We start from the raw sequence: 14,921 nt of genomic DNA on the forward strand, positions 1-14,921 counted from the left end.
CAAGAATATACATATATAAATGCTAACTAAGAATAATCTAAAATAAAATTGTAAATTGTTTTATTCCTCATAATGATAAGTAGAAACGAATAAATCTCCTGGCCTGTTTATATAATAGCTTTTACCTTTGGCGTTGACCTTCTTCATGAGGATTTATTTGTCGTATATACGTCTGGAATTGACATTTGAAAGTCGGTTATATGTAAACGTACTATTAAATTCTTCCCACTTTTTCAAATATTTTTTTTATTTGGTAACCCTACTAAATTGATCTTTTTCTGTCATGCGTCCCCAGTGAAGCTGAAATTATCACAAACATTTTTATTTTTATGAATGAACAGTTAGTCAAAAAGTTTATCATAGAAACCACCAACTGTCCGTCCTCCAATAAAATTTATAACGGTTTAATTTGCAAGAAATTCATCATAGAAAATAAATAGTACAGTGTTTAGATGTGAAACTGATTGGTGTAAAGTGTGATGAAAAACAAAATGTCTAAATTAAAATCTATAATAATTATTTTATTATTGAAACACTTTATTAAAAGTATTAATAGTTTTAATGTGAATTTCAATTATAAAAATGATTTGAATGAAGAACCATTTAGTGGAAATTTACATAAAAGACAACTAAAGGAAATATTTTTACCGATGGATGAAGGTAAATATAAAATTCCTGTAAAAATAAGTGATCAATTTGAGATTAACGAGGTACATATAAACAAAAATATTAAAATAACGAAATGTTTGTTATTAGTAAAATTCAAGATAAGAAGAGGTGTAGAAATATTTGTTAAAAAATGCTCAAGCAAGAGAAGACATCAGCTGGGGTTATTATGTCACCTTGTAGATGATCCGTGAGCAAATTCTAACGTCCATTCTATGACTATGGTAAGGAACAATTGTTCTCCGAATGATATGTCTGGAACAACTTGAGTTTACGATCTAATCTCGAATAGAACTGATTTGTTAGTAATTAGACTTTCCACTGTTTGCTTGTGCTAAACTCCTGTTCTTGCAGGATTTTAGTGTAATATACAGGTATGTGATGAAAACCGAATCGACTCGATTTGCAGAATCGAAATGGTATATAATCCAAGTGCATTTGATGATATAGATGGATTTGCTTAGCAAATGCCCCTTATTTGAATAATATTTTTAATATCCATTTTCAATTTTATTAAAATACTAGCAAATGCCCGCTACTTCGTATGCGGAAAGGAAACGAAATATATATAAACAATATTTAATACCGGAATGGTGAATACTGAAGATTCTGTTGTACTAAGACCTATTTTTATTACCAATATTTTTTTCGATTGTAGTCAGAATTTACAAAAAAAAAAATCTGCCGTATCGCATTCCTACACAACTACCATATTTTTTATTTCGAATTTCCAAAACTAAGTATCATATTGCAAATTTCAGATTTGACTCCTGGTTTTAACCCTTCACTAACACAGCATTCCCTTCCAGTACGAATTTCCAAACACTAAACTTTATCTCACCCTTTCGCCCAGAACCCGAATAGGTCCGTTAAATTTTCGGCATTCAAAATGGTCATAAAAATCCACGTTTTCGTATATCCCCGTATAACGGTACCTCTCGACTTAGTGTATTTTAAAAGAAGAACAAATCTATATTGTCCAATTTTCTTTAAATTTGGACCTTGAATACTCAGAGGATATAAAAGTTTAATTTAAAAAATCTCCACTTCAATCCACGTTTATTAGAAAAGATATTTTGAAGATTTAGAGTATTTTGAAGATCTTCTGCACATTTTCCAACCGAAATTCGGAATTTGTGGCATGAAGGGCTAGAAAACTTCTTTACAAAAAATTGTAGTTAATGTGCACGGGTAAGTCAACCGTATATAACGGAAAATTTTTTGGCGGCATTTCAATTTAGGATTTTTTAATATCAGGGGGTAAATACCTTCTAGTTAACAAAATTGTCGCATTGGACCACGTTTTCAAATTTACATACCAAAGCGGGCAGAACAATAAACATTTTTTGAAAAGATACTTCACGTTTGACTACTTAATCTCAGTACATTATTTAGAATCTCCTTGGCGTTAACATCAAATCAATGGAACAATATTCAGTACAATTTTTCAAACTCAGAACTTTGTCTCAAATTTTAGATTGACCTTCATAACAAATATTTTTCCATTTCGTATTTTTTGTACAAATAGGTACCCAACTTTTCGTACACATAGGTAAACGTTTCAAAAATTACTTCAACATATATCCTAACCCTAATTCACTTTTCCAGTCTTACCAGTTCCCCTGAAACCCATTTGAGGACTATTTAGTAGTTTTTGTATAAATAAGTACGAATTTTCAAAACGTCCTTCCTACCTCTACTCTAAACACCAATTGCTACCCTAATACCGAATTTCAAAATTCCAGTTCTACCCTTTACAAAATCACAAATTGTACAAAATTCTATACCATATAGCAACTACCAAAAGGTACCAAATGTTGTACCATTTAGCACTTTTCGTACACGATTTTCCAAAATGTATTTTCATATCTCAGCTATATCCGTTCACCTAAACGCAAATTATAGCGAATGTAGTTCCATTTAGCACTTTTCCATAAGTACGAATTTCCAAAACTACGTCAATCCTACACTCCAACAATAATCTGTTCACGCAAATACAAATTATAGCGAATTTCGTACCATTTAGTACTACTTCGTGCACATTAGTACGATTTTCCAAAGCTACCTCTATATCTCAATTCTATATTCCAACAGTAATCTTAATTCCAAATTTCAGGATTCCAGCTCTTCAAATCCAAATCATACTAAACTCACTACCATTTACGACTTTTCGACCTTTGGCACATCTTTCTTACTCTTCATCAGTGACCCCCATTCCAAATTTCAGGATTCCAGCTCTATTCGTTCACCCAAACCCAAATTGTACTAAATTTAGTACCATTTAGTATTTTTCATGCACTTATAGTTCAAATTTCTAAAAACCTTTCTTTGTTACTCTCCATCAGTGACCCTCATTAGAAAATTCAGGATTCCAGCTCAATCTATTCACCCAAATCCAAATTGTACTAAATTTAGTACCATTTAAAACTTTTCATGCACTTATAGTTCGAATTTCCAAAAACCTTTCTTTGTTACTCTCCACCAGTGACCCTAATTTCAAATTTCAGGATTCTAGCTCCATCCGTTCACCCAAATCAAAATTGTACTAAATTTAGTACCATTTAGTACTTTTTGTACCCTTGTAATTCGAATTTCCAAAAACCTTTCTTTTTTACTCTCCATCAGTGACCTTCATTCCAAATTCCAGGATTCCAGCTCTGTTCGTTCACCAAAACCCAAATTGTACTAAATTTAGTACCATTTATTACTTTTTGTAACTTATAGTTCGAATTCCAAAAACCTTTTATTTTTACTCTTCATCAGTGATCCTCATTCCAAATTTCAGGATTCCAGCTCTATCCGTTCACCCAAATCCAAATTGTACTAAATTTAGTACCATTTAGTACTTTTCGTGCACTTATAGTTCGAATTTCTAAAAACCTTTTTTGTTACTCTCCATCAGTGACCCTCATTACAAATTTCAGGATTCAAGCTCAATCCGTTCACCCAAATCAAAATTGTACTAAATTTAGTACCATTTAGAACCTTTCGTGCAGTTTTAGTTCGAAATTCCAAAAACCTTTCTTTGTAACTCTTCACCAGTGACCCTAATTTCAAATTTCAGGATTCCAGCTCTATCCGTTCACACAAATCCAAATTGTACTAAATTTAGTACCACTTAGTACTGTTCGTACCCTTATAATTCGAATTTACAAAAACCTTTCATTGTTAGTCTTCATCAGTGATCCTCATTCCAAATGTCTGTATTCCAGCTCAATCCCACCCAAATCAAAATTGTACTAAATTTAGTACCATTTAGTACTTTTCGTACCCTTATAGTTCGAATTTCCATAAACCTTTCATTGTTACTCTTCATCAGTGACCCTAATTCCAAATGTTTGTATTCCAGCTCTATCCGTTCATCCAAATCCAAATTATACTGTATTTAGTACCATTTAGTACTTTTCGTATACTTTTAATTCGAATTTCCAAAAACCTTCCTTTTTTACTCTCCATCAGTGACCTTAATTCCAAATTTCAGGATTCCAGCTCTATTCGTTCACCCAAACCCAGGTTGTACTAAATTTAGTACCATTTGTTACTTTTCGTACGCTTATAGTTCGAGTTCCAAAAACCTTTCATTTTTACTCTTCATCAGTGATCCGCATTCCAAATTTCAGGATTCCAGCCCTATCCGTTCACCCAAATCCAAATTGTACTAAATTTAGTACCATTTAGTACTTTTCGTTCACTTATAGTTCGAATTTCTTAAAACCTTTCTTTTTTACTCTCCATCAGTGACCCTCATTCCAAATTTCAGGATTCCAGCCCTATCCGTTCACCCAAATCAAAATTGTACTAAATTTAGTACCATTTAGTACTATTCGTGCACTTATAGTTCGAATTTCCAAAAACCTTTTTTGTTACTCTTCATCAGTGACCCTAATTTCAAATTTCAGGATTCCAGTTCTATCCTTTCACACAAATCCAAATTGTACTAAAATTAGTACCATTTAGTACTTTTCGTACCCGTGTAGTTCGAATTTCCAAAAACCCTTTGCTACATCTTTCTAACTCTCCATCAGTGACCCTCATTCCAAATTTCAGAATTCTAGCTCTTACCGTTTGCCTAATACAAAGGGTACCATATTTAGTACCTTTTAGTACTTTTCGTACACTTCTAGGTCGAATTTCCAAAAACCCAGCCTTATCTCACCCCTACACACCAACAGCAACCTACGCCCAAAATTTCAACTTTCTAGCTTCAGCGGTTTCGTCTGGGCGTTGATGAATCAGTCAGTCAATCAGTCAATCAGTCAGTCAGTCACTCACTCACCTCACTACTCTTTTATATATATAGATTCACCAAAGTTAGAGATATACGATTTCGATTTATGGCAAAACGAGTCGAATCGTTTTCCATCACATGCCTGATAACCTCTCTTCCGCTTGAATTTTCTTTACCGACCCACCGCAGAAAATTATGAAAAAATTACCACAGATAGTGTTTTTGATGCCGATTGCAAAAATGTATACATAAGTTCCGAAAATTCCCTTGTTCACATGGAAAAAATTTACGATTTAAAAAAAAAATAGTTCGCGTAGCCGAAATTTGCTCCTGTCCATAGGAGAAAGTCTTAAATCCCTGGCCTAAGGTCGTCTACTTAAGAAAACTTGCGATTTAAAGGAAATTTTTGTATTTTTTTCTACGAAGGGTCGGTAAAGGAAATTTGTTTCCCTCTCTTCGTATGTTCTTTAGAGCTCTTCTTACATCGTATATTGGTGGTAGATAGATGCATATAATTAACTCTGTCTTTGGTGGTTTAACCCATTAAACGCCACAAAAATGGTTGCAAAAATAGAATTAAATATCGGTTATTTTCGCATGTTTTTGTGGGCTTTTCTGTATTTTCTGTTAAAGGTTCATTTGACCTAAATATTTATACGCATTTGATTAAAAACGCAAGCAATATCATTCTATTAGGGCCATACCAAAATTTTTGCCACAAAATCTCTGCAGAAAAAGCTTATACTTACCCCTATAAAAAACTAAACCCAAATTTTAAGCAATTTCGATTGAACAATGTGGCTAAAACCTTCAAAATGCTGAAAATCAGGCCACAATAATCTTCGTCTTCGTTGGGGGTATAAAACGTTCTTCCAGAATTTTGTTGATATGGGTCTAGTGCTTCATATAGCCCCCATAGAACGGTACCTCCCAATTTGCGGTATTTTGAAGGTTGTGGCCTCAATATTCCTTAGAAATGGCTGAAATTTGGTATTTAGTCTTCGTTGGGGGTACCTTAAACTTTCCCCCAGAATTTTGTTGATATGGGTCCATGCCTTCATATAGCCCCCATAAAACGGTATCTCCCGATTTTCGGTATTTTGAAGGTGTTAGCTTCATAATCAAACCGAAATGGCTGAAATTTGGTACTTAGCATTCGTTCGTTTGGCTGTACAGGTCCACGCCTTCTTATATAATCCCCATAGAACGGTACCTCCCGATTTTCGGTATTTTTAAGGTTATGGTCACAATAATCCATTGAAATGGCTGAAATTTGGAACTTAGTCTTCGTTGGGGGTATAAAACTTTCCCCCAAAATTTTGTTGATATGGGTCCATGTCTTCATATAGCCCACATAGAACGGTACCTCTCGATTTTCGGTATTTTGAAGGTGTTAGCTTCATTATCAAACCGAAATGCCTGAAATTTGGTACTTAGCATTCGTTGTGGGTATAAAATTTCCCCCTAGAATTTTGTTAGTATGGGTCCACGCCTTCATATAGCCCCCAAAGAACGGTACCTCCCGATTTCCGGTATTTTGAAGGTTGTGACCTCAATATTCCTCCGAAATTGCTGAATACTAAATGTATTTAGTTCTCATTTGAGGTATAAAACTTTCCATATGAAATTTGTCGGTATAGGTCCACACCTTCATATAGCCCCCATAGATCGGTACCTCACGATTTTCTTTATTTTAAAGGTTGTGGCCGCAACAACCCACCGAAATGGCTGAGATTTGGTATTTAGTCTACGTTGGAAGTAAAACCCTTTCCGACAGAATATCGTCGGTATAGGTCCAAGTTTCGATATAGTCCCGATTTTCGTAATTGTGAAAGATGTGACGTCAATATCCCACCGAAATGACTGAAATTTGTTATTTAGTCTTTCATGGGGTTATAAAATGTTCCAGAAAAGAATTATCAGTTAAGGTCCATGTCTTCCTATATCGCCCATAGAAGTGTACCTCTTGATTTACGGTATTTTTAGGTTTTAACCACATTATCTTATTGAAATATCGGGAATTTGGTATAGATCGACGTTTTGATATAGCCCCCATAGATCGAAAACTCCCGAATTTCGGTATTTTGAAAGTTAGCAAAATTGTTTTACCGAAATTGCTGAAATTTGGTATTATGTCTTCTTTATAAACGTAAGGAAACTAATTGTTCCATTTTACTTAAATTCGGCAAGGCCGAACTTAAAGCCGTTCTTACTTTTTTTTTTTTTTGATAGTGAGCATTGGACAGCAGCATAAGTGTTCGACTGTTTCTGCGCTTTCCAGCGCTGCTACCCATGAGAAGCGATCCAGAAAATATATTGTGGCTTTGGTTTGCTTATGAAGCTACCTTTTCAGTGGTCTATATCGGTCTCTCAATCAGTTGATATTATGCAGAGGAGACCTGACACGGTTTGGGTCTCTTTGCCTTTGGGCGTGGTTTCTGCGTTCAAATAACTCTCTTCACCTTGTTCTTTGGTGGAGAAAGGTTGGTTTTGATTGAAACCACCCGCATAGGTATAGAGACCAAAGTTGACTCAGTCTTCTCAGCCTCATGCATCCTTGATTTGTTTTGGGCCTCCTTTGACTTCCCATTCTTCACCGTTGGTGTGGTTGTTGTAACAGTGTTTATTACTGTACATTTGTGTATTCGTTCTTCTTCAATCTGGCTCTGGGTTTATCTCCAGTTCGATGGAAGTGGCTGTTTCGATGGGATGTAGCCACAGATCCACTGGAGTTAGATGAGTAGGTTTGGCAGGGCAGGTTTTGTCGTGGCAGCTGACGCTCCTCAGCTGCGATAAATGGGGAATGCACTCGGAGGAATTTATTCACACTATATTTGCACATGGCCTTGGCAACTGCGCCCGTGCGAATGCTATTCAAACCTGCTTGATAAGCCTATTGATCATGGGGTTCCCTCCTGTATCGTTGGACCTCTTCCTCTAGAGCGTAGACATTCTTCCTGATGTGCCTAGGTGTGTCGGGCCTACCCACAAGATGGTGATTGGGATGGCTCACACGGTAACATCCAAGCAAGTACTGCAACGAAAGCATCTCATTGTGTTGCTGTACTTGAATCTTTGCCTCCTCTTTGTCCACTAAAGACATGAGGAGGCACCCTGTTGCTGTTCTCAGGGAGACATTCTGACAGGTTTGAATCTTCCCCCAATCCGTATCACATAATCTCGAGGACCAAACTGGAGCCGCATATCTTACCACAGACCGGCCTATCGCGTTATATGTGGTTAACAATATTACTTTGTCTGCAGTGCTGCCAACCAGGGACTTGAGGACCTTGTTCCTACTTCTCAGTTTGTCGCGGATAGCTGTGGCATGCGCGCACGACTTGAATGTAGTGTCGAATGTGACCCGTAGAATTTTGGGGCAGTTTGTGGTCTGAATTCTGCTACCATCCACCATAACATTCAACTCTCTTCCAAACTGTCCATGTGGAGAAAAAAGTGGCCGTAGATTTAGTGGCGGAAATCTGCGTATTCCTCGCGTGGAAATAGGTGGAAAGATCGGTTAAATAGGAGTTCAAACAGAGTGACAGAGCCTTTCTATGAACAAGTGGAGAATTCAAAATTGACGAATCACTCATGAGAGTTAAGCCAAATTAACATGTTGACGTTGAACTCAACTCGAAATTGACAAGGATTCCCTGCCGACTAACTTCTTAAGACAGTCAGCCATCTTCTCCTTAGCCAAGCGATTTATGCCACTAGTTAAAGCGGTAGGTCTGAATATAAACTGTCCTCGTCCCCAGCAGAACTGGATTTATCTTTTTCTGTCTTTCAAACAATGAGAGGGTACATACGGAAATTTGAAGACCAAAATCTCTGCTCTTTCCATAGATCAGGTATGTACGAGAAACGCAGATTAGTATTAAAAATCCCAGTCAGGATTGTTAATACCGACTCCGCTACATTCTGAAGCATAGGTGATATACCATCCGGTCCCGGTGATTTGTAAGGCTGATAGCTGCTAATCGCTAATTCTCTTCAGTGGCTTGCTGTAGGCAGGTCACCATCTTGATGGCGCAACCGCGGAAGTGAACCCCTGACCGTCAAATACCGTCGCTCCGCATTTTACCTTTGGATTTGCTGTCTCTATAGATTCACTAAAGCTGACGCAATAGTTTCGTTGGGCTTTTTTTATTTCACTCTTGTACTTATTTATTTATTTATTTATTTATTTATTTATTTATTTATTTATTTATTTATTTATTTATTTATTTATTTATTTATTTATTTATTTATTTATTTATTTATTTATTTATTTATTTATTTATTTATTTATTTATTTATTTATTTATTTATTTATTTATTTATTTATTTATTTATTTATTTATTTATTTATTTATTTATTTATTTATTTATTTATTTATTTATTTATTTATTTATTTATTTATTTATTTATTTATTTATTTATTTATTTATTTATTTATTTATTTATTTATTTATTTATTTATATATTTATTTATTTATTTATAAATCCATAGTGTAATACAAAGCCATCCAGGCCAAAAAACATATTACATAGCTTAAAAAATCCTGAGTAATATATTATATTTAATATCCCTAACATATGGCTCCCCAGCCGCAAGAAAAAAAACAATAATAAAAAATTTGAATCCGGTTTAAAACATAATAACAACTCCGAGATTAGATTAATTTGTTATACACTCAAGCATAAAAATATGGTATTCAAGTAGATCTCCTACCCGAGTAGTATAGCATTAGCTTCAAACGAAAAACATTATTCGAATGAGAAAAAATGCGCAGGTTATAGGGCAACACATTCCAATACCGGGCAATTCTAACAATAAAGGATCTTTCAAACAAAGAACACTTTATTATAGGAACAGTAATTTGCTTGTTCCTGTTAAAGTGTGAAAAAACGAATTTTTCCCGCAGAGATGAGGGGATGCCTCTCTTTATAACATTATAAAATAGAGCCAAATTACGATATCTAACAAAGTTTTTGAAAGAACAGCCCAAGAATTTAGAAACAAATTCCGAAATGTGATCTCGTCTTCTAATTCCAAAAACAAAGCGTACCACAATGTTGACGATTTTCTCTACCTTTTCCATAATATTTGCTATTGTGCCTGAAACTACCTCCAGTCCGTATAATATTTGGGGCATTAGCAGTGCATTCGCTATTCTACTTCTAATAGGTAGTGGCAAGAAAATGTTTAGGGAGTAAAGCCTACGCAGTGTACACGAAATTTTACCATGCACTGACTGAAAATGTTGTATGAAACTTAATTGCTTATCAAGTATAACTCCAAGAACCCTATGGCATTCTACAACCTCCACCCGGGAATTACTTATCTCAACTGTAAAATTAGGTAAATTTATTTCCGTAGAACCAAACAAGATGGCCCTAGATTTAACGGGATTTACACAAAATGAATTTTTTCTAGACCATGCAGCGACCTTATCAAGATAATAATTTACATTAGATTGCAGAACATCATAAAAACAATTTTCAGTACTAAACAAAAGTAGAATGTCGTCCGCAAATAAAAATGGCTTACATAAGTTTGAATCAAGGATCTCAGGGAGTTCATTCATATAGAGCAAAAACAAAAGGGGTCCCAAAACGGACCCTTGTGGAATGCCTGATGTCAGAGGAAGCATGTTAGAAGTTTTGCCTTTTAAATCCACAAATTGTTTCCTACCAGATAGGTATGATAAGATCAGCCTGCAAGCTGACACAGAAAAATTATAGTCTTGTTTCAGTTTAATAATCATCATGTTGTAACACAGCGAATTGAAAGCTTTGGTTAAATCTAAGGACACCAGAACGCTGATTTTATTATCATTTTCACATGCTCTAATTCTATCAGTTAGGTTTACCAGAAGAGTAGTAGTATTGTGACCCCTCCTAAAAGCATATTGAGAATCGGAAATTTTATTATCAACAGAAATGAGCATTTGACTCTTAATTATATGCTCCATCACCTTCGACAATGCAGGCATTATTGATATAGGTCGCATATCTTCCAGACACGACACACTGCTAGATTTCGGAATGGGCACGACTCTTGCTACTTTCCAACTGGAAGGGAAATTAGATGACATTAGGATGTAATTAAACAGATGCAAGATCATTCCAGAAATATAGGGATATATTACTCTCAAAAATTTAATGGAGATATTATCAAAGCCAATTGAATTAGACTTAACCTTATTAAATGCTTCTATTATTTTATTTTCATTAACACACCTAAAGGAAAAAGCTTCATCAGAATCACCAAAATCACTGAAATCAATCTCATCGGTGTGATTTGGATACACCCCACGGACAAAAAAATCATTTAAGGCATCTATATCACCATCAAAAGCATTGTCATTAGAATTAGTACAGCCTGCACCCTTCAGAATTTTCCACATATCAGTACAGCCGAGACCACAAAATAACTTAGCAAAATGTTTCCTTTTTTCTCTCCTTATAGCACTCTTAGCTCTGTTTCGATATTTACAAAAAACTTTCCACTTATCTGGGGTTGGGTCCGATTCATACGCTCTAAAGGCCAGATCCCTAAGCGATGCTGCAAAAATAACAGACCTAGTTTTCATCCAAACATCATTATCCGCTGAGTGGACCACTCTCTTAATAGGCACAAATTCATACAGTTTCTGAACAAGTGTGTTAAAGGCATCAAACTTTATATCAATATCATCCGCGTAAAAGATAGGGTAAGAGTCAAAATTCGATATGCAGTCCATGAATCCATTCCAATCAATATTTCTCAGATCTCGATATAAAATAGAAGTATCAGTACATTCCATATTCAGACGAAATGACGCATATATAAAAGCATGATGTGTTATAGACGGACACTGCACTTGTCCAGAAACATTAACAACGCAAAGATCACTTTTCAGCATGAAGTCAATTAATGATGTGGAAGTATGATGTACATCAAAATGGGTAGGTCTATTATTATGGCAGACAGATAGGCCAGATCTGGAACAAAATGAATAAACTACGCTGGATTTTGCCGCACTAAAAAGGTTGTATGTAGTTAAAATCGCCTACAATTATTAATTTTGAATAGTTTAGAAAAAGTTCACAATGGCGCTCTTCAAACTCAGCGAAGTTCGCTGGTGGTGGCAAGTATACCACACAAAATAAAATTTTACAGCTCCCAAAGTATAATTCCACAAACAGAGATTCACATTTACCGAGTTCAGACAGCTTAAAAACCGTTTTAAATTTAATTTTTTTCGAAATATAGAGACCTACACCACCACCTCTGGCACCAACACGATCATTACGTACGAACTTGTATCCAGGAATTTCTACAGAACGACTTGAAACGTTTCTAGTTAGCCAAGTTTCGGAAATGCCAACGGCATTAAAATATGACCCTTGAATAATACTGCGGAGTTCATCAAATTTAGTTGTTCTACAAGAAGGTTTCATGCTACTACAGTTTAAGTGGCCAATATTAAATTGCCCCTTATATGTAGACAACAACGAATTCACAAGGGAGTTGTTATTAACAACCGGTCCAAGATTTTGATTAAAAGACATCAAAACTAAATATGTTTCTTACGGTGGGGAGTCTAAAATGAAATATACATACAATCCAAAACTCCATAATTATACAGTACAAAACTTCATAATATAAAACTACTGATAAATGTGGAACTATATGAAAGTTAATAAATCATTGTATATAATCAAAAAAGAGAAGAAAAAAATGCATGCAATAATGGAAATATGAATACGAGATCCAAAAAATGGCATATATAATATCGGTACTTATAGACATCAGGCTGCAGCCACCAACTCCTTCCGCAGTGCCGTACACTCAGCAACATCATGTATGTCAGTTTCATCGCCATTCAGCAATGTAATCTTAGCCTTCAACCTGTCTGAGTTAAATATTCTGTATTTCTTTATAATCTTATCACGGAGTAGGCTTCGGCACATCGAGTTGAGTTTATTTGCCAATGGTGAATAATGGTCATTCAAAAAAACACGACTTTCAATACTAGGATTCCCAGGACCATTTTTTTCAGCAACGCTACCACCAGCAGCTCCATTTTCAACATCATCAATCACATCACAAATTCTAAGGGGGTTTGTTTTAAAGTATGCATCCATAATTTTGTCTCGAAGAAACACACCATTAAATTTCACAAGAATCATGTTCTTCTTATTAATATAGCATACGTGATTAATCTCATAGCCAGAAATCGGGATGTTATAAAATGCCCCTAAGGCAACAACTACTGCCACCAGATCAGTCAGGCCATTAGGTAAACCACGAATTACAATATTATTCCTATTGAGCCTCCTATGCAGCACATGATTTTCCATCTCTAAGTCAGACATTCTTGTTGTTGTAGATGATTCTATGCGTTGAATGTTCTTATTACACGCCATTATATCTGCCTTCATGTCATTAATACTTGTAGACATTTGTGTCTTGATCTCAATAACAGCATCGTTAAAGGCACTTTTCACAGAATTTAAATCGTCAGTACGCCTTGATATAAATGCATCAAATTTCTGGTTAAGCTCGCGAACTTCTTCAGCCATACTTTTGCCACAACCAGCCAATCCTAGGCAGTGCGTACATACAAATGAAATGACACTGTCCGCCTTAAGTGCAGCAACAGCATCATCACTTATTTTGGCACAAGAATTATGAATCCACAGCATACACATTCTACATTGGACACCACCTTGTTTGCCTATAGATTCGCTGCAAAACCCGCATTTGTATACTCTAGGCACCATAGTTTTTGTTGTATATGCTTTCTTAAAGAACGGCAGCACAAAGCAAACAACGGAATAATAAAACACGATGTCACGTATATGAATGTTCCAATTAAATTATTGCTTAGTAAAAAGGAATTCCTTCTATTTTTATTACAGAATCTTTTGTAATGCTGGAAACTAGCGAATGTACTGTGATTTGTTACACTTTACACAACTTTTCAGCAAGAAATTAAAAAACATTTATCAGCCGCCAAAAATAACCTCTACTCAGGCATAGCGTTGCCACTTAGATTTCGAATCGATTTCAAATTAAATCTTATTCAAATTAATCTTATAGACATCCGGACCATCTTATAGGCTTGAGTTTCGTCTTATTAGCTTTGTTAAATGATCTTCTTGCTGTTTTACGAATGGTAGCTAATAGTTTTTTCCACCAAACCGATTGGAATTTCAATTATATCAATTACTTCCCCCTTATTTTATTTTGAAGAGATGGTATGTTAACCCCTATTGTATATACTTAAATCATACTTTAGAATAAACTTTAGAATGGCCCATGGTAGAACAAATACAAGGTAAAGTTAATACTACAACAAATACAACTCGAACAACAACCACAAAGGAATTTGTTTTTGTTTGTAAACCTTAGTGTCAACGTAAATGTAAACAAAACAAGGAAATGTCTATAAATTATTGGAATTTAAAAAACTAATAATTTTTCACATTTGATTGAATATTTTGGAAAACATGAATGAAAACTCGTTAGATTTTCAATTTGAATGTTTCCATATCATTCCACTAAATGCATAATTTCTCGCAGAAAGTAGAATACTTGCAAAAATCTTTCGGGTCGCTGGTAATTCATTGAAAAAAGAGAAGATGTTTCAATCATTTGCTTTTGAAAACAAAAAAGCACATGTTTATTAGGGCTTCATTCTTTTCAAGTTTAAGAAAATACCACACATATTAACAAATATTGTACCGCCTCTATAAGCGGTGTTTTAGTGTGCGGCATGTCGTTCGGACCTGGAGGAGGTTACATGTCAATGATATGAAGCCGTCTTTATGGGAAATAGTTTTTTTTTCTGATGAATAAATTTGTTCTTCAAAAATATATATCCCTAATATACATCGAACATAGAAATAAATACATAAAATGTCGAATGGAATTTGACACTAACACTACAACCCAGTTCAGTCAGCTGGGTATTGCTGCTACCTTTTCTTGTTCTACCATGAGAATGGCCTAAACTTTGGCATTGGTGTCACAGCTTCTCCAAACATGGC

At 35.1% G+C, this 14,921-nt stretch overlaps 1 protein-coding gene across 1 annotated transcript in view; it reads left to right on the forward strand.

Moving 5' to 3' along the window:
- Window positions 1–323: 323 nt before the first annotated feature.
- The window catches only part of clos (closca), a 50,608-nt gene continuing 36,010 nt past the window's right edge, over window positions 324–14,921 (forward strand). The window contains exon 1 of the mRNA XM_073955437.1: window positions 324–660. Within this exon, the coding sequence (XP_073811538.1) occupies window positions 480–660 (181 nt within the window). The 5' untranslated portion in view covers window positions 324–479. The remainder of the gene's footprint in view (window positions 661–14,921) is intronic.

This window comes from Musca autumnalis, unplaced genomic scaffold (assembly GCF_047663935.1).
Source record: "Musca autumnalis isolate F117 unplaced genomic scaffold, ASM4766393v1 scaffold_5, whole genome shotgun sequence".
Taxonomy (NCBI): domain Eukaryota; kingdom Metazoa; phylum Arthropoda; class Insecta; order Diptera; family Muscidae; genus Musca; species Musca autumnalis.